Genomic DNA, 23684 nt, shown 5'->3' on the forward strand with positions numbered 1-23684 from the left:
CTGAACTATGTTACAGGTGAGCTAATTATTAAATGATTCAGAAATTTAAGCAAAGCAGTGGTGCAATCCAAAGAGGGAACCTGAGAGAACTGACATAGACCTGGAGAAATGAGGTTTATATCTTTATCTTTATCAGCTGTCACTGTGCTCCAAAACAAAAACAGATCTGGGAGGGAGGGTTTGGGTTGAGTTGAAGACGCTTGTACTCGCACACACCTGTGTCATATTTTTGGAGTTCCCATCGTGTGCTGCCTTTTTGGCTGCTGGTTGCATTATTGGTTCGGGGCGCATGCAGTTCGGGCTGATGCAGTTGCCCCTATTACCAGTATACTGGTGCTCATTTTACCGACCTCAGAAGGATGACAGGCTCAGTCAACCTCCTGGTGTTAATTCAGTGGTCAACAGGGCTCAAACTCAGGACCCTAGGATCCCAAGCCACCACCCTAACCGCTAAAACAACAGCATGCTATTTTTGGAGCTAATTTGAGAACTTTATCAATTCCATGGAGATGCTGCACATCTCCACTTCCTTCTCCATCAATTTTGCTCCAAAACAAATCTTTCACAATACAGCCCTATAGTTTGTGTTAATTTAAGGAATTTATTTTTCACATTTTGTTTTTAAGTGCACATTGCTGTCATGCCACTAATCTCCGATATTCCTTTGCTGCAGGTTTTAAATTTGTCTCACTTCCGCTGTACATTTGATTTAGAGTACAGTACAGTATTATTGTTGGTTAAACTTGCAAAGCAGATTCCCTCCCTCACCCCCTCTCTCTTATCGTTGGTATGTTTGTAATGCTGGTGGAAGCTTGGGCCTGGTTGCTGAATCAGGCATCGTGGTGTTCTACAAGTTTTGCTTCGACTTTCAAATAAATTCTCGTCTTTTCTTCACATTTTCAAGAAGTTAATAGCACATTCACCCACATTTGACATGCCTTGTCTGAGTGCCAAAAAAACCAATAAAGTCCTGTTCTGTTGAATATTAATCAGTTTGAATAGTGTGTGAAAAGGATCTGTTCCTCTGTTGTAGTGCCTTCTTATAGAAATAGAATTGGGGATGATGAAATGTTATTGCTTAATTTCTCTGCTTACAACAGCTGTCACCAGTTTTGTTTGAGAAGCCTCATCGTCATGATAAAAGAAGTGTTGTTTCAGTTGCGTTTAACTATGTCCTCGGTGGAAGAGAAATTGTGATGGGAATTACCTCTTTTTTTCACATAGGAACGCGGTTGCTTCTGAAATACTCTATCCTGGAGGGAGCCCGTGTCTTTGTGTTCACAAGTTCGGTGGAGGTGACTGGACCCAACAGTCGAGGAGACCCGATCTATGATGGAGATGAAGAAACGCAGTATGACCCAGACCTGAAGTTTCCTTATAGTCGCAGCAAGGCAGAAGCTGAGAAACTGGTTTTGGCTGCGAATGGCTGCCCCCTATCACCTCGGCCTGGTTTCCGGCAGCATGAATTGGCTGCCTTAGTTTTGCGCCCTATGTACATATATGGTGAGGACAGCCGTTTTTTGCTGTACCACATGAAAAAAGCGGTTGCCAATAAGAACATGATCATTCGTTCCTCCCTACCCTCGGCCAATGTCAACCCCATTTATGTTGGTAATGCCGCCTATGCTCACACACTGGTCACTGTGAGGACCTTGCAGGCTGGCCAGAGAGCTCCGGCTGAGCTTGGGGGAAGATTCTACTATGTGTCTGATGATACACCTCCATCAAGTTACACAGACATAAACTACTTGCTCCTCGCTCCTTTAGGGTTTGGAGTCACGTCACACCTTCCTTTACCTTACTGGCTTTTGTACCTTTATGCTGCTTGGCTGGAGTTGTGTGCATTGGTACTCAGACCCTTCTTTCGCTATGTCCCTCCACTCAACCGGCAGCTGCTTGTCATGCTGAATACACACTTCACATTTCGTTATAAGCGTGTGCACGAGGCCTTTGGGTACAAACCACGGTTTTCTTGGGAGGAGGCTCGCGCACGTACCACAGCATGGCTCGATAAGCAGCTGATGTCAAGATAACTCGTAGATAGCCAATTTAACCACCGTTTTAGAAAATCTCTTCTGCGGATGCAGTGTGAATCTTGATGTCACAACAGTTTCCATATTCACCTCACTTCTCATATAAAAAGCTGTCTGCTGTGCGGCTTGTCCATGTAGCACGTAATGCCCTCTCGACATTGATCATGATGTATTTAATGCACGTGAGCCACATTTGATACTGGCTCAAGACCTCATGAATCTTGTAACTTACCTGGCTTCCCAACTGAGCGAATGATTCACAAAATGCGGAAGATGGAATATTGTGCAGACGTGAATAATAATGCTCAATTGAGAGTGCAAGTATGATTGTCATTGTTGTATACCAAACTAAATTGTTTACAATTAATTATATTTGGATGTCGGAAAGTTATGACGATTCGATTTCAGCCTTGAGGTGTCTCGGCTGCCGTCTTTTTTTTAATTTAATGTTTTTTTTTGTTTTTTTTTAGAACAATGACCCCCAAAATGTGATCCTTCATCTCCCATCAAGAAAATTGCATCAATGGTGTTTTATTTTAATATTTGACAAACTTTTCTTTTTTTTCATTCAGTTGCTTCCCTTGGTACTTCAAACCCTGAAATGCAAAAAAGCCCTGTTAAACTACTGAGGGATTCATCATATAGTGTATACAAAACAGTAAGAGGTCAATCCCCCCCCCTCACATAATGAAACTGTGAAATATATTTGATTCATGGGTCACTGAGCAATGGGATTTTAAGATGTGTATTTTCCCAACAAGCACAGAAGAGCTTTGTCTGATATTCTGCTTTTCAACCCAAGGTCTTGTTCTACAAAGCATAACAGCAGCAGTTTATTGTGACCATGACTGACCACCCATTAAAAGAAATACCGCCTCGAAACCGGAAAACATCCCTGGAACAGAGACCTCTAGGATAGATAACGACCTTTAATGTCTTAGATCAGCAACTGCAATTCCTTTTTTGTGTCACTTCTGTGGCTAGACATGTCTGCTCACTCAGCAGTGCGTTTTGGTGCCATCTATGTATTACATACACAAATATAGTTGAATTTTCCCTGCCACCCTATTACATTTACACCCCTTTCCCACTCTCTTCTTTTACCAAGAATGTAGAGAATGGATCTTGTGTTTGAAATAATTTAAACTTTTGCCATTTTTACCTCTGCCACCGAAGGTAAAGGAGGTTATGTTTTCACCCCTTTCTGTTTGTTTGTGTACAGGATATCTCAAAAAGTTGACGGATTTGGATGAAACTTGGTGGACATGTTGGGTGTGTGACAAGGACGAAATGATTCAATTTTGGTGAAGATCCGGATCTGATAAATTTTTTTTCATGATTCTTCACCATTGAGTGATAGGGCTAAAACAAAATATATATCACGATATCTGAAAATGTTTTGGATGGATTCAGACTAAACTTGGTGGACAGGTCGGGTGTGTGACCACGACGAATTGATTAGATTTTGGTGAAGATCCGAATCTGGATCCCACTACGAGAATTTTCTAAGTGATTCTTCACCATTGAAAGATAGGGCTCAAAAACGACATATAGCACGATATCTCAAAAATGTATTGGGCCCGATATGTTCTCGTGGATCAGGCATTACGGGGAGGAGGTATGCACTCTACCGAGTATCCTTCTAGTTTCTTTTTTTTTTTCTCTGTAGCTGCTTCGTGCAATTGATGTTAAGGAATGGTCTCCCAAAAGCAAAACCATTATTTGATTGTTTGCTAACCACCAATTTATTCTTGCATGTTAAATTCTACCGAGTTGGCACTGAAAAGAATCTCGTTAAGCTGCTATATACATTTTGTAAAATTAGATATTCTAAAAAATCTATGATTATGTATGCATGAGTGGGTTGGCGAGGCTATAAATTGAGAATACTATAATATCGAGTAAGGATAACGTGTGGGAAGACAAGGGAAGGGAAAGGATGTCGAGGTGAAATGAAAGGTTAAGTACGAAGCATGCAAGGAGTGAAATATTCTCCTACGTTTGCACACATAATAAATAGATGAACCCACAAGTAACCCTTTGTTTTCGCTAGTTTCATAAGGTCTGAAAAAACTTCCCATCGTGAAAAAAGGTGATGGTTAGTTGCATGCTTCTATCTCTTAAAGTTGAATCCAATGAAAGCTGACGTTCTAGTGCAATGCCAGATGAGGGTGCTGTATCATCGAGTATGCTGTTCTTTGGATTGGATGTTTATACGATTATTCTATTTGCAATCATGTAGATGTAAAAGATTCGCCTTCCTTCCTTCGTAATGACATCATCAGATTTTTTCCAGTGTTCTTGACTGGCCATAGCGATGACTAAATCAACCCCACGCAGGCTGGTATCCTTCACGATAGTGCTGTGAAAGGATCCCTCTTTCTCCTCAGGATTGGTTCCTCAGGCCTCCAGAGTAGGTCTTTCTTTGCTGGTTCATCATGGCACATCACATGATCGGCAAGGCGAAAGCGGCATTGCCTCACAATAGCAGAAACGCAGAGAAGAGAACCATACACATCTCTGTTGGTGATATGGTCTCACCAATAAATGCTCAGGACTTTGCAGTCAGGTGTACTATATAATACCGCCTGATGATTTCTCCGGTGCTTGGGTCAAGGTCCACGATTCACACCCAAAGTGAAGGATCCACTTAGCAGTCGTTTTGAAGATCCTTAGCTTACTCTGTCTACCGAATGGAAATCTCCAAATTTTGTTGAGGACTTTAACTGCTGCCCAAGCCTGAGCTTTTGCTGCTTGTTGGTGTAGGAGCCGAGGTATTTAAGGTCATTCACTTTCTCTATCGAATATCCAGAAACACTAAGTAGAGCACAATCAGCAGAAGGATTGACGTGCAAAAAATTCGAAGTAGAATAATTTTTAAAAGTTTAGACCTTTGGACTTGTGCCGTCATCAAATTAACCCCATCCAAAGATTGAAATGAATATAAGTAAAATGAAAAATCCATGGAGGTTGAACTTTCAGTGTTTATATCGGTTGGAAATATCACTTGCGATAAAAGTTTAATGTTATTTAATAATAGTTATTAACGTCAATATTATTTTGATTGCACTTGCTGTCCGCAGTACTGTTGTTCATGTGAATTTGTAAAAGTGCTTGTGAGAATTAGACAATGTCCCTTTTGTTGTTTGGGTGGTGGTCCTTTACCCTGTGGAGATATCTCTCCTTGCTTTCCTTTCCTTTTCATTGCTTTTGTTGTTATTGTGAAATGTTCTTGAGATTATCTTCTGTACTCTCTTATCTTAAACATATACTTGATAGCTGAGTGTGATTTTTGTTGTTTCCACCCCCACCTCCCCCCGACCCCCACCCCATCCTTTCCTCCTTCAGGCAGATAGACCCTGCCGATTCTTTATCTTATTGCTCAAACTTTTAACTACTTATCTGTGCCGATTGTTGAAACATCTTTCTCAATAATAACCATTAAATCCTGTCATATTTGACTCGATTAATTTTCAGATTTATACCATTATTATAAAGTCATGTTGGTTGTGGAGTGACAGAACCGAACACCTCGATATCAGCACCACTGCTACGACTACTTTTAACAGCCCCAACGACTACCTTCTTGTGCAGTCAGTTGGAGAAAGTTTTTAGCCCAAGTCTTTAACGAACCAACTAACTGGGCCTGACGTTTGACTCGCAGCAAGTGTGTCCATTCTGAGGCAAGCTTAAACTTAGAAACAAACTGAAGAAAACATCACCTTAAAAAACTGACGTCTGAATTCTCCAACCAGTGTCCTTCAAGTCGTGGTGGCACCTTGTCAAGTGTGTCTCTGGTGTATCCTCACCCTCCATCCCTTACCTCAAGAGGCAGTACTGCAGACCGCTCAAGATGCCCAACCAACTCATCCTTTTCTGTACCCACTGTCTGCTGGACTCTGTGTCCATCTCACCCGAGAAGGTAGAGAAAGTTATATCCAGCCTTGACCCTGCATCAGTGCCCTGTTCTCAAATCCTGCTCTGCTGTTGCTTCCTCTCGCATCTGCCCTATTCACTCGACATTTTCATTTGGCCACCTCCCCTCTGCATGGAAGTCATTAAACATCAAACTGGTTCACAAAAAGGATGCAAAAACAGGCCCTACCACCTGCAGGCCAGTGAGCTTGCATCCCATTATGAGCAAAGTCATGGAAGCCATCATTACTTCTGATGTAGTCCTTCCTGTTTCAGCCTTCGGAAGGAGTTTGTGATTCGCTCCAAAAGGATTGTTAAACAAACACAAACCCACCTATTTCCTTGGTCATCCATTGGAAGAAGTTCGTTCAGTGTCTTGAACTTCAGGGCCCCCTAAAGCAGATAACTCTGAGCACTAAGCCAGATAACTCTCTCTAAATCAGCACATGCTCTACTAATTTAGATTTGTTTGGCTTGGAGATGGATAAAAAGAAGAGCTGCTTTGTTGTCAAAATGCTCAGGCATCAGTTGGAACCCATCCAGAACATATCACGGAAAAACAAGTCACAGCACATCATGCACTAATCTGAATTGTTATTTTTCAAAGTTCAAAAATCCTGTTTTCAATGAAAGAATAAGGATTGCCAAATATTTAATATAGTTACATTGGCGAGACTGTGCAAGTGATACCATGGGTGGTCCAACAAGCCAAACATTCTGAATGTACAAGAATGTTCCCCTAACATTTTTCTGCATTGCCTGGATGCTGTAGCTTGAGCCTGTTGCTGACACGTGAGGGGGTGATCAGGAAGTCCGTGGCCGAATATAGTAAGTAAAAAAACAAATTAAATTCCCGATATGTATTTGTTTGGTTGTTAGTGCTTTTATCCAGCATTACCTTTTGCTCAACCTTGCAAGTGATCTCCAAACTGATAATATTATACATTAAGTATATCCTTTAGTTTGGAACCTACAATTCAAAAGCATCCAGTGGCAGGGAGTGCACAACCATATATCATGTACGAGATCAGCCTGGTGTTGGCTTAACGGTTAAGGTGGCTGGCTGAAGATCATATGGGTCTTGAGTTTGAGCCCCTGTCCCTTCCATTGAATTAACACCAGCTAGGTTGACTCGGCCTGTCATCCTTCCAAAGTTTGCAAAACGATTACCAGCTTACTGGTAGCAGGGGCACTGTATCAGCGGAGCTTCCAGAAAAATGATGCAGCCAAGCAACTACAGGCTACGTGTGAATAAATAAATAAATCTACTCAATCCTAAAATGCGGTCACTTCTGTTTCCTGTCCAATTAATAAAAGTGTGTTAATGTCCAAGTGTAAACATAATCAAACTGTAAAAAGATAAATAAATTAAAACTAGAAAGGGCAATCAGAGATTGCAGACCCTCACCAGAACTTGTTTTGTGTGGCGTTTGAGTACTGGTGTGTTACATAATTAATGAGAGACATAATGAGAACTGCCACTTTATAACTGCTGGCAGTGATGACCGGGTACCAAGACGTCCTGCTTTGATTGGACACCTGACCCTGACCAATGACATTTTTCATTATTTTTGAGTTGAATTTAGAATGCGATTTAAAAAATGGAAAACCAAATTGGTACAGTCCTGCATTGGAGTCATCAGAAGGAACCCAAACAAGCACAAAAGCAAAGATGAAGTCATCAGGAGAAACCTGGAGAGGATTTGCATTTCAGCTGCTGCTACTCTACCCTCAAACCCATCCAGGCACAGCCAAGTGAGCCTTTTTAAATAAAAAAGAACCCAGAGTTTTTTTTAAAAATTAAATAATTCTGTCTGCCAGACCATGTGTCCCATCTAGTTGAAATTGAAAACACTAGTGCGTGGCCGTACGTGAAAAAAATAAATAAATAAAAACTTTCGAACCGCATGCCAGAAACAACAACCACACAGGCCATTCCTTCGCTCTCGTGGGCCCGTACGTGCAAAAAAAACAAACAAAAATAACTTTCAAACAACCACACAGGCCGTTCCTTCGCTCTCGTAAACGACGACTGGATTGGGGCATTGTGTTTATCTATAAATGCGCATAAGAAATCGAGAAATTATTACAATACAGTAAGTCATCACAATCCGGATGTAGTGCGTGCCTGTACGGAATGTTCACATGCATTCCACGAATTATCACTTTCATTGAAGTAACAACTGCTGTGATACTTACACACACAGAGTTAATTAAAATCAAGCTTACCTCCCTGTCTTTGCGAGCCATGACATTCACTGCCATTGACCATTGCCACTCCTACGCCACGGTGAGGCGACAGGGTAGGATTACTCGTGTATATATATATATATATATATATATATATATATATATATATATATATATATATATATATATATATATATATATAAAAGAATTGTGACGTCATAGCACCATGTCCTGTCATTGGCTTGGTAAATAAATGGCCATAACTTGGGAACCACTTGTCCGATTAATATCAAACCTTGAAAAGGCACATACTCAGATCCCCAGCAATATACCTGGCAAGTTTCAATTAGATCGGACCAGTGGTTGTCGAGAAACAGCGGTCACAGACACACACACACACACACACACACACACACACACACACACACACACACACACACACACACACACACACACACACACACACATTGCTGGAATTATAGATAGATGTATTCCCCATCACAATTTGATCATAATTGTGAAGTATCATGTCGATTGATTAAGTGGTTCCAAAGAAAACAATATTTCATATTTTCTTAAAGCCAATATGGCTGCCAAACCATGTGACCTATCACATCATAATTATCATTACAACATTCTACATGAGTAGTCGCATCTATGGTGAATATTTCGTCTCAATCCGACAAGTGGTTGCAGAGAAGAACACAAAAGTTCTGTGCAGACAAGCAAACAAATGAATGAAAAATCACTCAAAGTGATAACTTGGTGAAACGGAACGGCATTCTATTCGGTGGAGGATATACATCTGCCAGGCTGAATACACCCAACCTGTCCACCAAGTTTCATCCGAATACGTCCTCAACTTTTTGAGATATCATGCAATATCATTTTTTGCCCCATCTCTCAATGATGAAGAATCACTTAAAAAATTATCAGATCTGGATCTGGATTCGGATCCTCACCAAAAATTTTACGTTGCTGTCCTTGTCCGGTCACCATCACACAAAAAATTTCAGAACAATTGCTTGAAAACTGGCCAAAATCGTGTGACAAACAGACAAACCAACATACTTGGCAAAAAAATGTTTTCGCCAAGTAACAAACGGACTCAAACGCAATACCCTCTCCTTCGGTGAGGGTAAAAAATTAAGTCTGAAAAGTTAAGCAAATGAAAAAAATTAAGTCAAGGTTGTAATGTAACTCAAAAGGACCAGACAAATCGGGATTCAAATCTGTTTTTTGTTTTTGTTTGGGGAAGATTACCAATGACAAAGATTATCAATGTTGAGAAAGACTTGCAAGTTCACAGCTCAAGCTTGATGTGCCTGTGGAAACTGCTGCACGCAAGGGAAGCTGTATCATTGTTTGATGTTTCGTAACAACCTTGCTCAATATGTTTGGCTGGTGCCTTACCTCGCATCATCCAGTGTCTCTTCCACAGCTCTCCGATCAGAGAACTCATCTGTGCCAAGTGACTAATATTTGATTTTTGTGTGCTGTACCATATGCTTTACAGAGCGCCTGCCGAAGCAGTTTGCAAGAAGCACTAATAGTTATGCTGGGTGGTTTGCCATTGCCTTCCCATCATTGTTTTTCTGTGCTCTATCCCTTTAAATGCTGAGCCTCAAGCAAGGAAGAGGCAAGTACCCATTTTTAAAGTTTATGGTAAAACTTAGCTGGGGTTTGAACCACGGACCTTTGCAAATTCAGAGTGAACACTCTAACCATTTTCCCACTGAGTCTGACACACACACACACACACACACACACACACACACACACACACACACACACACACACACACACACACACACACACACACACACACACACACACACACACACACACACACACACACACACACTTCAATTTTTTCATGGCTAATTCAACATACATTTATCAGCTAATATAAGTTGTGTTCTTAGGTGAACGCAATGCAATACCGAAATAAAAATGTTGAATTATTGAACATGGTTAACCTCGACTCATTGAAGAAATTTTGAAATTTGTTGTGTGATAACTTAGGATGTGAAGTATTCGAGGGATTTGTACAAATGAGCAATGAAGTGTACAAATCGGAGGAAATAAAAAATATTTTAATATGAGGACCGTATTGTGGAATAGAGGTAACCAACCACAAATCTGGGATCTGAGAATCCGGTTTTACCTGAAAACCGCCAATTTTTTAAGCTAAAACGACAATTTTGAGATAAAAACGAATGGTTCGTAACGTGGGGAGAACGGAGGTCACTTCGAATTTCACCTTCATTTAAATAATTTGACCTTCATCAAAAAAATATAAAAACTAAGTGGACTGGATGTCCATATTTGTTTTTCTAGAAAAAGAAAAAACAGTCCAAAATCCTTTGATTCTTGGTCTTTATCTTGAAAACTGGCAACCCTTCACTCCCAAGGTTCCCGGATTTGTGGTTGTGTGTGTGTGTGTGTGTGTGTGTGTGTGTGTGTGTGTGTGTGTGTGTGTGTGTGTGTGTGTGTGTGTGTGTGTGTGTGTGTGTGTGTGTAGATGTATATGTATATTTGTATATGTAGATGTATATATTGTTACGGATTTCAGAATCCGGTCTGATCAATGCATCCACACATCCAGGTCCTCAGACAGTTATTTCCTTTAATGCATGTTCAGGTTCGCCCCATCCCCATGTCTAATAGGTTCTTAAATGTGATGCATTGAGAAGGGTAAAGGAGAGATCCCCTCTCTTATGGGAAGCCTTTTTTTTCTTTACGACAGACACGTTTACACACATTTCTTTCGTGATCGCCGATGCCCACATTTTTTTTGAGGCCAGGTTGTCATGGTAACGGTGCGCAAGTGGGGCGGGGTGAGATTGGGGGGACTCTGCACCCGCCGAGACGGGCCGCAGATATAAAAAGAATTGGAGGTCCCTTCTAGAGAGAAGTAAGCAAGAGAGGAAGCGCGTAAGAAGCGGGTGTAAGCGCGCGAGGGAAGAAGCGAGTGTGTAAATGCGCGAGTGAGAAAGAAAGCAAGAGTTGAAGCGCGCGAGGGAAGAAGCGAGCCAGAGAGGAAGTGAGCGAGTGGGTGTCTGACCAGCGCCAACAGTGAGACAGACAATTCATCCTTCCCAGTGCTTGAGCAAGTGAGTGTGTGGTGCGCGTGTGGGTGTGAGCAGCGCCAACAACGAGTGAGGCATGGGTCAGTCACCGACGGACTGTGTGGGTCACTGGATGTCACCAGTTTCGTGAAGTGTGAGGAGCTGCCCATGTCGCAGCACCAGGGTCTAAACCCGCAACAGACTATCTCGGTGCCCCCTCCCCTAGACATCGACTGGCGTTCAAGGCTGTTGGCGAGTGGGTGCACGGCAAGGCTGGGTGCTGGCGACGGATGGGACATGCACGCACACATTTCAGGATGTTTTCACTTCATGGACGACTACTCTCTGGTGAGCAATATGATTCTCCCCCCCCCCCCCCCCGAATGATCTGCTGGGTACCCTTATCTGTGTTTAGTTGTAAGTAAGTCAACCCCCCCCCCCCAAGCACCTGCTGTCTGTCTCTTTCCTGTCATTTTGATTGATTTTGCCTGAGTAATTATTCATTTCAATTGCTTTGAAATTTATTCATTTATTTACCTCAGAAAATAAAAAGTTCTTTTTATTTATTTATTTTATTGTTAATAAATTATTTATTGACTTCCAACCTGTCAATGTTTTTCCTTTCCTTCCATTGGTCTCGAATTGTCCGAACCTCGGTAGACTGGGAGGTAATTACCACAGATTTGACCAAAAATAGTTGGCACGCATCAGCGGTTAAAATGCTCGGCCTCCCTAATTAGAATCTAATCGAGATAACATTGGTGGTTTGCCGAGGGCGCGCTCCCCGCTCAGGTAACCACATGACGTCTACTTAAACGGCGTAATTAGATGGTGGACACTGGAACTTGTGGTTGACTGGATGGCGTTCGTGGTTCTAAAACAACCCACTGAACCACAACGTTAATTGTGGGTGGTGGCCCCAGGTCCGGCTCTTCCGAGGACAACCAGGAATAAATCCCACTGAGTGACAAGCTGGTGTCTCGGTAACCTTGGCCGCAACAATGTACATATATATATATATATATATATATATTTATATATATTTATATATTTATATATTTATATATATATATATAAATATATTTATATCTTCTTCTTCTTCTTTCGGCTGCTCCCGTGAGGGGTCGCCACAGCGGATCATCATTATGACCCGCATAGTGATTTGGCACATGTTTTACACCGGATGTCCTTCCTGACGCAACCCTGGTCGCCTCTTGCGACACAGGGATCTGGTACACCTATTTTAACCGGGGTATACACCGGCCCAGTACACTGGTACTCATTTCGCCGACCTCAGAAGGATGACAGGCTGAGTCAACCCCCTGGTGTATTAATTCAGTGACCCAACGGGGCTTGAACTCAGGACCTTTTGGATCCCAAGCCGCTGCCCGAACCACTGCGCCAACACCAGGCATATATATTTTTATATATATATATATATATATATATATATATATATATATATATATATATATATATATATATATATATATATATATATATATATATATATATATATATATATATATATATATATATATATAAAAATAAATAAATTTATTTATTTATTTATTTATATATTATAAGCCTGGTGTTGGCTTAGTGGTTAGGGTGGCGGCTTGGGATCCAAGGGTCCTGAGTTCAAGCCCCGTTGGCTGCTGAATTAACACCAGGGGGTTGACTCAGCCTGTCATCCTTCCGATTTCGGCGAAATGAGTGCCAGTGTACTGGTCCCGGTGTATGCCCCGGTTAGAATAGGTGTACCATATCCCTGTGTGTCGTAGGAGGCGACCAGGGTTGGCGTCAGGAAGGGCATCCGGCCATAAAAACATTGCCTCAAGAAAAATCCAAACCCCTGTACAGCAGGGAAAAATGGCTGTAAAAACGGTCATTTTTTTTTTTAATATATTTATATATACCTACATATATATATATATATATATATATATATATATATATATATATATATATATATATATATATCTATATATATCTATATATATCTATATATATATCTATATATATCTATATATATATCTATATCTATATATATATATATATATATATATATATATATATATATATATATATATATATATATATATATATATATATATATATATATATATATATATATATATATATATATATATATATATATATATATATATATATATATATATATATATATATATATATATATATATATATATATATATATATATATATATATATATATATATATATATATATATATATATATATATATATATATATATATATATATCTATATATATATATATATATATATATATATATATATATATATCTATATATATATATATATATATATATATATATATATATATATATCTATATATATCTATATATATATATCTATATATATCTATATATATATATCTATATATATCTATATATATCTATATATATCTATCTATATATATATATATCTATATATATTGTTGTGGTTACCAGATTCGCAAACCACCATTCAGGTCCCTTAGGTGAGGTATCTCGGTAAGTACATGTGTAGTTAGGCCCGAACCCGTTGTCTAGTGGGAATACATGTCATTTATGCGAGCTGCGACTCTTCAGGATAGCCGTTTTTCTTTTACTATCTTTATTTTGGACCAACCGCCATGATTACCATCACAACCACAACAACAACCACCAACCACAACGCCGCTTCACCACAACCGCCACGACCTTTACCGTCACAACTCGCCACCATCGCATCACCGTCATCTCGCGCCACTCATGGGCACCGATGCTGGACTCGTGTAGGGCGCACGTTGAACAGCGTGTACAAAATCACGGATTTTGTGCTTCAAAAACGGATCAAAAACGACACACGCCCACTTTTTGCCGTCCAATCGGTGAGCGAGGGGCGGGTGGCCCCGCCCCAGGGCGATCGATATATGCAAATTTGTGGATCAAAAAGCCTTCACGCCCACTTTTTCTCGGGCCAATGGGGAGCGAGGTGAAAGGTCAAAGGGAGGGGGTCAAAGGCGAAGTTACGGGGGGATAAAAGGACGGTGTTCGTCAGTCAGAAAAAGAAGAACGAGAAGGAGAACGAGAACGAGAAGGAGTCGGAACGGAGGGGACGAGTGTGGAAGTCTGGAGCCCGAAGCCTGCAGTGGCTGGAGAAGCTGAAGAGAGTCGGACGAGGGGGTGCTCGCGTCGGTGCCGGGAGCTGCACGCCCGAGGGAGGCCGGCAGCGCGACCTGGCCGAGGTGGAGACGCACACCAGGGATAATAAAGATCCTCTATACCCCGAGCATCAGCAACCCCCTCCTGTTTCCCCCCGCGCTGAGATAGTGCGACCAAGGGGGCCCCGTTCCCACCCCCTACCAGACACCGTCCACGAGGCCTGCGGGTTGCGGGGCCATCGCCGCTCCGCGTCTCATCACCAGACGGGTAGGCCCGACCCGGTCTCGGCCTCAGGCCTGCCTCATTCTTGAGGGTATTTCTTTTCCTTGGTTTTGGGTATGTGTTGTCGGCGCCGTCTGTGAAGTAGAATTGTATAAGTGTTGCCGTGTGCTCGGTAGTCGGTATTAGCTCTGCATTGTCTTCGCTTTTATATTTGCTTTTTGTGTAAATGGAATTGTGTTTTCTTTTTTTTGTGTGCTTTTGGTGGAATTGTATTTGTGTGCTTCCCGTGTGCCGCGAATAAATGTGCTTTATTGTTGAACTGTTCTCCCGCTTCGCTTCGTCTTTTCCCCCATTGAACCCTCATCTTGCTTCACGTAAAGGGTTGGTAGTGGGCTGAATACGCCCGATAATTAATCGAACCGTCGAGGTCGACGATAACACCGCTCGGTTATTCTGATAGTACGGAACGGGTCGCTTAAGTGGCCCGTGTCCGAAGTCGACCTGCGGCGAGGTGCGATCGCCCGGTCTTCCCTCCGCGTGGGTACTTAGGTAGGTCGAATTTGGCGAGCAACCCTATCCCACGCGGGGGCTGATTGGCTCGATCGCAGTGAGACCGAAAGGTCCACCCGTGACTGGTTCCCGGCGTTAGTCCGAGAGGGTCACGACTGGATTGTCCGTCCGGTGGGCGACGTGCCGCGATTCGAGTTACGTGGCCGTTCGCACGCCGGCGGGCGCGAAATCCGCAACACTGGTGTCAGGTCGTGCGATACAAATTCATCGCCCTCCTCGCGGCACTGGTATCGGAGAACAGGAAAACGGGCTCTCCTGTCTCCAGCGAAATTCACGGGAATCGGTCCAGGGGTGAGAGAAGCGACCCCCGATTCCCTCCAAATTACGAGCGAGCAAATTAACCCTTCACGAGAAGCAAGATGGCGTCTCAAGGCGAGCGGGAGCCGGGGGTATTAGAAATGTATATGTGTAGTAATGTAGAATCCATGGTCCAGGATGGAATCCCCGAGCAGGAAATGTTGATTGTGCAGGAACACGGACTCGCCCAACTGAACCCAGGGCCCGAGGTGGGTGCGGCAGCGGCCGCGGTGTATGACACCTCCCCCCCCCTCTCCACCAAGACCCTTCCCCAACCCCTGCCGAAACGGCTCACTTGAGTGCATCCGACATGGCCCAGCTATTCACCATGCTGGCACAAATGAATGCGGCAATGACAAATGAAATAAAAAACGAAATGAAAGACATGAACAAACAAATAAACGAAAAGATGGATACATTCACAAACGAAATAAAACGCATGAAAACTAAAATGGAAACAAACATGAAGGAAGAAACGAAAAAGCTACGGGGTGAGACGCAGAACATGGGCCGATGCCTGCAGGCGGGCATGAAGGCCGTCAGCAGGGAACTTAAAATGGCGACTCCACGTGTCGGAACGAACGAGCTGGGAGGGGGTGCAGCGACTGACAGGCCCGCGGTGGAGGCGGGTAAGAAAATAATTTGGGAGACAAGAGACGAGGTGAAAGTAATTGGGAGGGAGAGAAAAGAACAATTAATACGGAAAGCAAGGATGAGGTACGCGGAGATCGTGAAAGAGCAAGGAGTGAAAAACAGGGAAGGACGGGAGCGACTTAAAGAGAAAGCAAGGTTGACCTACATAAAGATAAGGGAAAGACGCCAGAAAGAAGCAGAGACCAATAAACACGATGAAGACGGGGTAAGTGACGCGCACACACACACGGAGGTAGTGGAGGATAGTGAGGTTGAGCTCGCGGAGCGTGCAGGGACCCGGTGCGAGCAGCTGGATGGCCTCCTCCAGGAACGAGGGGAGGGAGTATGCCCCCTTGAGGCGAGTCACGACCAGGTGAGTTCGGTCGTGCTTTGCGAGGTTGAGGGGACGGGTGCTGTGAACGGGTGCACGGAAAGCTTGGGGGGTATAGAGCCCCCGGAGACCCTTGTGGGGACACGAATCCCGTGTGTGGAAGCGACCCCGTGTGTGAGTGGTGTGGTGGCGATGGTGCCAGAGTACGTGCTTCCCAGCACGCCGTGTGTGGATGAGGCACGGAGTGTGAGTGAGGCACCGCGGGTTAGTGCCCCCGCGTGTGTGGGTGAGGCACCGTGTGTGGAAGAGACCGCGTGTTTGAGTGAGGCCGTGTGTGTGAGTGAAACGGCCAGTATGAGTGAGGCACCACGTGTGAGTGGTGTGGTGGCGAGTGTGCCGGAGTGTGTGCTTCCCAGCACGCTGTGTGTGGATGAGGCACCGCGGGTGAGTGCCCCCGCGTGTGTGAGTGAGGCACGGTGTGTGGATGAGGAACAGCGGTTGAGTGCCCCCGCGTGTATGAGTGAGGCACGGTGTGTGGATGAGGCACCGCGGGTTAGTGCCCCCGCGTGTGTGGATGAAACGGCCAGTGTGAGTGAGGAACCGCGGTTGAGTGCCCCCGCGTGTGTGGATGAGGCACGGAGTGCGAGTGAGGCACCGCGGGTGAGTGCCCCCGCACGCGTGAGTGAACGGCCGTGTGCAAGGTCGCTGTGTGCAAAGGAGACCGTGTGTGTGAGAGAGCGGTATGAGAGGGAGATGTCGGTTGGCATGCGGGAGCACGCAGACGCGTCTCCCGGTGTGAATGTGATGGAGTGGACTGTGTGCGTCGTCACACGCAGGTATGCGTGGGTGGAATGGAGACTGAGACGGCGACAGAGGAGAGAAAGCCGAGTAGCGGCTGTAGTTGTTTCGGGGACCGTGCCGGGTTCGCCCAGCAGTGAGCACGCGGTCCGTGCTGTGCAACGCACGAGACCGCCACGTGCTCGCTTGCGAGAGTGAAGTCCCGGTCCGGAAACGCACGCGGTGGATTTGCCGATCCCGCGGACGGACAAAGTTTAGGCAGGTAAATGGATTTGGACCGGATGGGTTCTCCACGCGATCGTGTGTGTTAAGCTCCAACGGGCAAAGCACATGTGTTCGCGTGGGGAACCCCTCGAGACGTGGGGCTTGTTTTTTTTGCGCACGGTGACGTCATGGCTGCACGTGTGGTTGGAATCCGGCAGGAGGGGTATCCCGGCCGGATGGGACCGTCCAAGGAAGGACGAGGAACACGTGCAGCTGCATGACGTCACGGGCAGGTGTAAAGTGCGCGAGCTCTGAGTTGCCGCGCAGGTGCTGCGCATGGAAAGAAAAAAAAAAGAAAAAACAAGCCTCACTTTCAGGTACACAGGATTCCTGGGCAAGGGGTGAAAGACCCCTTACCCTGGGCACAGGATGGAAACTAGTTAGGGGGAAGGGTTAGCTTAGCTAGACCGACTTCATGGGGCAGGGGTAAGTCCTCATGGAGTCCGTGGAATGGATTAGGTAGAGGGATTTAGTGAGCTTTAGGTTGGGAAATAAAATGAATTTTTGAGTTAGGAGACAGTGACAGCCTTTGAATGTGTAGAGGGGACGTAGTTTAGCTACGTAGTGTTAAAAGGAACGTGCTGTAGTTTAAGGGATGACGTGGGAGCACGAGTTAGTTAGGGGATGTAGTTAGAAGGATGGCAGAGTTCAGCGGTGAGTGTGTTGAAGAGTTGGTGAGTGAAGTGGAAGCATGTGCTGGGTGAGTGAGTGAGGCCAGCGGGTCTGTGTGAGTGGAGCGAATGGGGAATGCATGGTGCGATGAGTGATTGGGGGGAGGAGTGACTCCCGCCCAAGGGACCCCGGGGTCAGTGTAGAGTGAGTTAGCTGGGTTAGTCAAATTGAAAAATGGAGGTCGTTTTGCTGTTGGTGGGAATGTAGGCTCGAAACCCATTTGGAGGGGTGCAGGAGCCCTGTTGACGGGCTTGGGAGCGTGGCTGCGAAAGGTGAGTATCGCTGAGTGGGTACCCTGGGCACCAGGCTAGTCGGCCGCGGTAGGCCATGGGCCCATGGGGGGCCGGGATAGAGTAGTGGGCACGGGTGCGCCTGCTTGGTGCGGGGGCCCGGGGCGCCATTAGCCGCGTGGGCAGTGTTGTGGGCACGGGTGACCCTCGGAAAGGGGCCCGGGAGGCCGGCCTGCCACGTGTGCGTTTCAGGGGAGGTGCCATGGGGGGCACTCCCCGGTGTTAGGGAGCTGGTAGGCTCGGAGGCAGTGTAGTGCCCGGCGGTGCCATAGCGGGAGATTCGGCAGAGGGTTGTGCCTGCCAAAGGGAGCCACGTGTCCCAGCCAGGAGACCGTGTGAGGGCACGGAGAGAAAATTGGGGGCGAGGCCCGAAATTGTAAGGACACCAACACAGGCGACGGGAATCTGGGTTGTTAGAACCAATAGTTTAAGCGAGAGGCGCTTGTTGAAAGCCCCGGGGTAGTTTAGCAGTTAAATGGTTAGGGTAGATTAGGAGATGTACCCCTCCGCACCATCCATCCCCTCGCTGTCGTTGTGGGCCGCTGGACCCACTTGGTGTTAAGATCGCCGAACTCTGGGGAGGCCATTCTGAGGCTTCGTTGGGCCTCGACACAGGACGTTAGCTCTCCCTTATTCCCCTCCGGGAAGGGAACGTAGGGGTTGGGAGTAGGCTAGGTGACAGGATAGGTTAGCCGAACAAGGACGATAAAGGGGGTTAGGGGACGATTTATAGTGGGGAAGTAAAAATAAAAACAATAAAAAAATAAGTTGGGTCTAAATTGGGGTTTGACAAATTAAGGGAGTGGGTATGTACAGTGACAGGCAAAGGCGATAGGTGGGAGGGAGACAGGTAGGTAGGTCCGAGCCCGCCTTCCAGTGGCCAGCACCACCGCACTCCCTCCACCAACCTCCACTGAACGGCAAAAGCTGGCCAACTTCATCGGCTGGCCGTGTTTTTCTTCGAGGCGGAGGCCGGCCAACTTGATCGGCAGCTGTTGTTTTGCTGCAAGGCCTGTGCCATCGGCTGGCCGTGTTTTGCTTCAAGGCCTGTGCCGGCCACTTCGTCTGCAGCTGCTGTACTTCAAGGCCTGTGCCGGCCAGTTCATCTGTTGGCTGTTTTTCTTCGAGGCCTGTGCCGGCCTGGTTCTGCGGGCTGTGTTTGCCTGCAGCGGCCTTCTTCTGCGGGCTGTGTTTGCCTGCACCTTTTCCATGCCATGCCCACTGCCCACGTTCACCAGCCCCGTTCAATTTTTGCTTTGCCCCCCCCTGTTCATTTCCATGTGCGCCAGGATCCGCAAGGCAACAGTTTGCAAGCTGCGAGAACTGCCCTGTTGGCAGCTACAACACGGGCCTGCAGTGGCGGCCCGTGCACCGTGTTTGCATTCATCCATCCATTCGTTGTGCTCATTGCGTGTGCCACTTGAGCTGGCACGGAGACTGCGTTGTGCAGCCCAAGCACCGTTGTGGTTCACTGAGTTCAGTTCAAAAGGGAAGGCCTTGGACTGCGTGTGAGCAGCCAGCCACGTTCCCTGTCACCTGCATTGTTTGAGCCAGAGACTGCATGTGAGCAGCCTGGCTCCCTGCTAACTGCTTTTCTTTTGCAGAGTTCAGTGATCCTGGGCCATGGTTTAGTGTAAAATTTGTAAGTTAAGGTTAAGATGTACTGTAAATATGAGTGCGCCCCCGGCATGTCTGTCTAGCGCCGGCAATTTTATTTAAGTCGTCCGTGTGAGTGAGTTTGCTTAGATAGTTACGCAGCCCTCAGGTTATTTATTTTGGGGACACGAATACCATGAATGTCGCACTCAGGGATCCGTAGGTAAAATGTACTAGGGGAAAACTACACATGATGGCACACGAAAATTTGACGACTCGGGACGAGTCTGTAAAAAGGGAAGGTGGTAGTGTTGTGGTTACCAGATTCGCAAACCACCATTCAGGTCCCTTAGGTGAGGTATCTCGGTAAGTACATGTGTAGTTAGGCCCGAACCCGTTGTCTAGTGGGAATACATGTCATTTATGCGAGCTGCGACTCTTCAGGATAGCCGTTTTTCTTTTACTATCTTTATTTTGGACCAACCGCCATGATTACCATCACAACCACAACAACAACCACCAACCACAACGCCGCTTCACCACAACCGCCACGACCTTTACCGTCACAACTCGCCACCATCGCATCACCGTCATCTCGCGCCACTCATGGGCACCGATGCTGGACTCGTGTAGGGCGCACGTTGAACAGCGTGTACAAAATCACGGATTTTGTGCTTCAAAAACGGATCAAAAACGACACACGCCCACTTTTTGCCGTCCAATCGGTGAGCGAGGGGCGGGTGGCCCGCCCCCAGGGCGATCGATATATGCAAATTTGTGGATCAAAAAGCCTTCACGCCCACTTTTTCTCGGGCCAATGGGGAGCGAGGTGAAAGGTCAAAGGGAGGGGGTCAAAGGCGAAGTTACGGGGGGATAAAAGGACGGTGTTCGTCAGTCAGAAAAAGAAGAACGAGAAGGAGAACGAGAACGAGAAGGAGTCGGAACGGAGGGGACGAGTGTGGAAGTCTGGAGCCCGAAGCCTGCAGTGGCTGGAGAAGCTGAAGAGAGTCGGACGAGGGGGTGCTCGCGTCGGTGCCGGGAGCTGCACGCCCGAGGGAGGCCGGCAGCACGACCTGGCCGAGGTGGAGACGCACACCAGGGATAATAAAGATCCTCTATACCCCGAGCATCAGCAACCCCCTCCTGTTTCCCCCCGCGCTGAGATAGTGCGACCAAGGGGGCCCCGTTCCCACCCCCTACCAGACACCGTCCACGAGGCCCGCGGGTTGCGGGGCCATCGCCGCTCCGCGTCTCATCACCAGACGGGTAGGCCCGACCCGGTCTCGGCCTCAGGCCTGCCTCATTCTTGAGGGTATTTCTTTTCCTTGGTTTTGGGTATGTGTTGTCGGCGCCGTCTGTGAAGTAGAATTGTATAAGTGTTGCCGTGTGCTCGGTAGTCGGTATTAGCTCTGCATTGTCTTCGCTTTTATATTTGCTTTTTGTGTAAATGGAATTGTGTTTTCTTTTTTTGTGTGCTTTTGGTGGAATTGTATTTGTGTGCTTCCCGTGTGCCGCGAATAAATGTGCTTTATTGTTGAACTGTTCTCCCGCTTCGCTTCGTCTTTTCCCCCATTGAACCCTCATCTTGCTTCACGTAAAGGGTTGGTAGTGGGCTGAATACGCCCGATAATTAATCGAACCGTCGAGGTCGACGATAACACCGCTCGGTTATTCTGATAGTACGGAACGGGTCGCTTAAGTGGCCCGTGTCCGAAGTCGACCTGCGGCGAGGTGCGATCGCCCGGTCTTCCCTCCGCGTGGGTACTTAGGTAGGTCGAATTTGGCGAGCAACCCTATCCCACGCGGGGGCTGATTGGCTCGATCGCGGTGAGACCGAAAGGTCCACCCGTGACTGGTTCCCGGCGTTAGTCCGAGAGGGTCACGACTGGATTGTCCGTCCGGTGGGCGACGTGCCGCGATTCGAGTTACGTGGCCGTTCGCACGCCGGCGGGCGCGAAATCCGCAACAATATATATATATATATATATATATATATATATATATATATATATATATTTATATATATATATTTATCTATATATATATATATATATATTTTTATATATATATATATATATATTTATATATATATATATTTATATATATATATATATATATTTATATATATATATATATATATATTTATCTATATATATATATATATATTTATCTATATATATATATATTTATCTATATATATATGTATGTATTGTTACGGCTGTGGAAATTCACAAACCACCATCCAGGTCCCGTAGGTGAGATATCTCTTAGGTACATATGTAGTTAGCCCCAAACCCGTTGTTTAGAGGGAAATAATGAGATTCATTCGGGCTGCGACGCTTTGAGTCAGTCGTTTTTCTTTTTCTGTCTTTTATTTCAAATAAAAACCAACGAGGACGCTCGGTGGGCTTTTCGCGCCATTCTTCTCTGCGCTTGGTGTGAGGGAGGAGAAGCGAGGGGAGGGCAGCTGGCGCCCGATTGGTGGATGCGCGGTGTGACGCGGCCAGGGAGGAGGAACGCCCCTCTTCGAGACATTTCTCGAAGCGCCTCGAAGGGGGTGGGGCAAAGAACGGGGCGGAGCAACGGGGCGGAGCCCCGCGATATAAAAAGGGATGGCTCTGTGAAGAGGTGGTTGTTGTTCCTGCCGGCCTGTTGATCCCTGCGGAGCCCTTGATCCTGATGAGCCTTGGACCTTTTGGACAAACGACGGTGTGAAGAGACAGAGAGAGACAGAGAGAGACAGAGAGAGACAGAGAGAGACAGAGAGAGACAGAGAGAGACAGAGAGAGACAGAGAGAGACAGAGAGAGAGAGAGAGAGAGAGAGAGAGAGAGAGAGAGAGAGAGAGAGAGAGAGAGAGAGAGAGAGAGATATATATATATATATATATATATATATATATATATATATATATATATATATATATATATATATATATATCCTGTTCGAGGGTTCGCCGGAGTCGGTGTGGTCCCAAGACCCCGCTAGTGGGACAGAGCGTCCGCCGTTTCCTCTCCCTCTCGACCCCGAGTGTCAACGATTTCCTCCCACGCCCCCCCCCCCGTCTGCACCGAGAGAGCGCTGAAAACCCCGTTCATTCCCCAAAACCCCGGTCCGTGGAGTCGAACGGCGACACGTGTCGGCGCGAAGCACGAGCTCGCCGACAACGCCGGAGGAGCGGGAGCTGAGGGCACGGAGAAGGACTCGGTGCGCGCACAGGGAAGTGACCACTTCTATTTCTTTTCGGGGTTTTTTTTGTATGGAACTTGTGGCGCCGTGTCTTGTGAAGTAAAACTGTATAAGTGTTGCCGTGTGTTCGCGTAGTCGGTTGTAGCTCTGCGTCGTCGTTGCTTTTATTTTTTTCTTCGTGCATATGCTTTATGTACATTTCTGATTCTGTTTGGCTGTATATGTGTGTGTTGTGCCTGTGTCTGTGTGAATAAAGTGCTTGTGTGAACTTGTTCCCCGTTTCGCTGCGTCCTTCCCTTTGTTGAATCTCCATCTTGCTTCATGTAACGGGTTCGTCGTGGGCTTAATACGCCCGATAATTAATCGGAACCGTCGAGGCCGACGATAGCACCGCTCGGTTATCCCGATAGTACGGAACGGACCGCTTAAGCGGCCCATGTCCG

General features: G+C 45.9%; 2 protein-coding genes across 3 annotated transcripts in view; both read left to right on the forward strand.

Annotated features, from left to right (window-relative positions):
• Positions 1 to 5499, forward strand: part of LOC147032320 (3 beta-hydroxysteroid dehydrogenase/Delta 5-->4-isomerase-like) — a 70593-nt gene extending 65094 nt beyond the window's left edge. For both annotated transcript variants that reach the window (XM_085869828.1, XM_085869827.1), the window contains exon 3: positions 1225 to 5499. In XM_085869828.1, coding sequence (XP_085725954.1) covers positions 1225 to 2033 — 809 coding nt within the window. In that variant the 3' untranslated portion in view covers positions 2034 to 5499. The remainder of the gene's footprint in view (positions 1 to 1224) is intronic.
• The window catches only part of CRYL1 (crystallin lambda 1), a 134349-nt gene continuing 112029 nt past the window's right edge, over positions 1365 to 23684 (forward strand). Inside the window, exons 1-3 of the mRNA XM_085869836.1 lie at positions 1365 to 1503; positions 9655 to 9777; positions 11436 to 11557. Coding sequence (XP_085725962.1) covers positions 9753 to 9777; positions 11436 to 11557 — 147 coding nt within the window. The 5' untranslated portion in view covers positions 1365 to 1503; positions 9655 to 9752. The remainder of the gene's footprint in view (positions 1504 to 9654; positions 9778 to 11435; positions 11558 to 23684) is intronic.

The sequence above is a fragment of the Eptatretus burgeri genome, chromosome 2 (assembly GCF_056783735.1).
Source record: "Eptatretus burgeri isolate ZD-2024b chromosome 2, Ebu_testis_v1, whole genome shotgun sequence".
NCBI classification, from domain to species: Eukaryota; Metazoa; Chordata; class Myxini; order Myxiniformes; family Myxinidae; genus Eptatretus; species Eptatretus burgeri.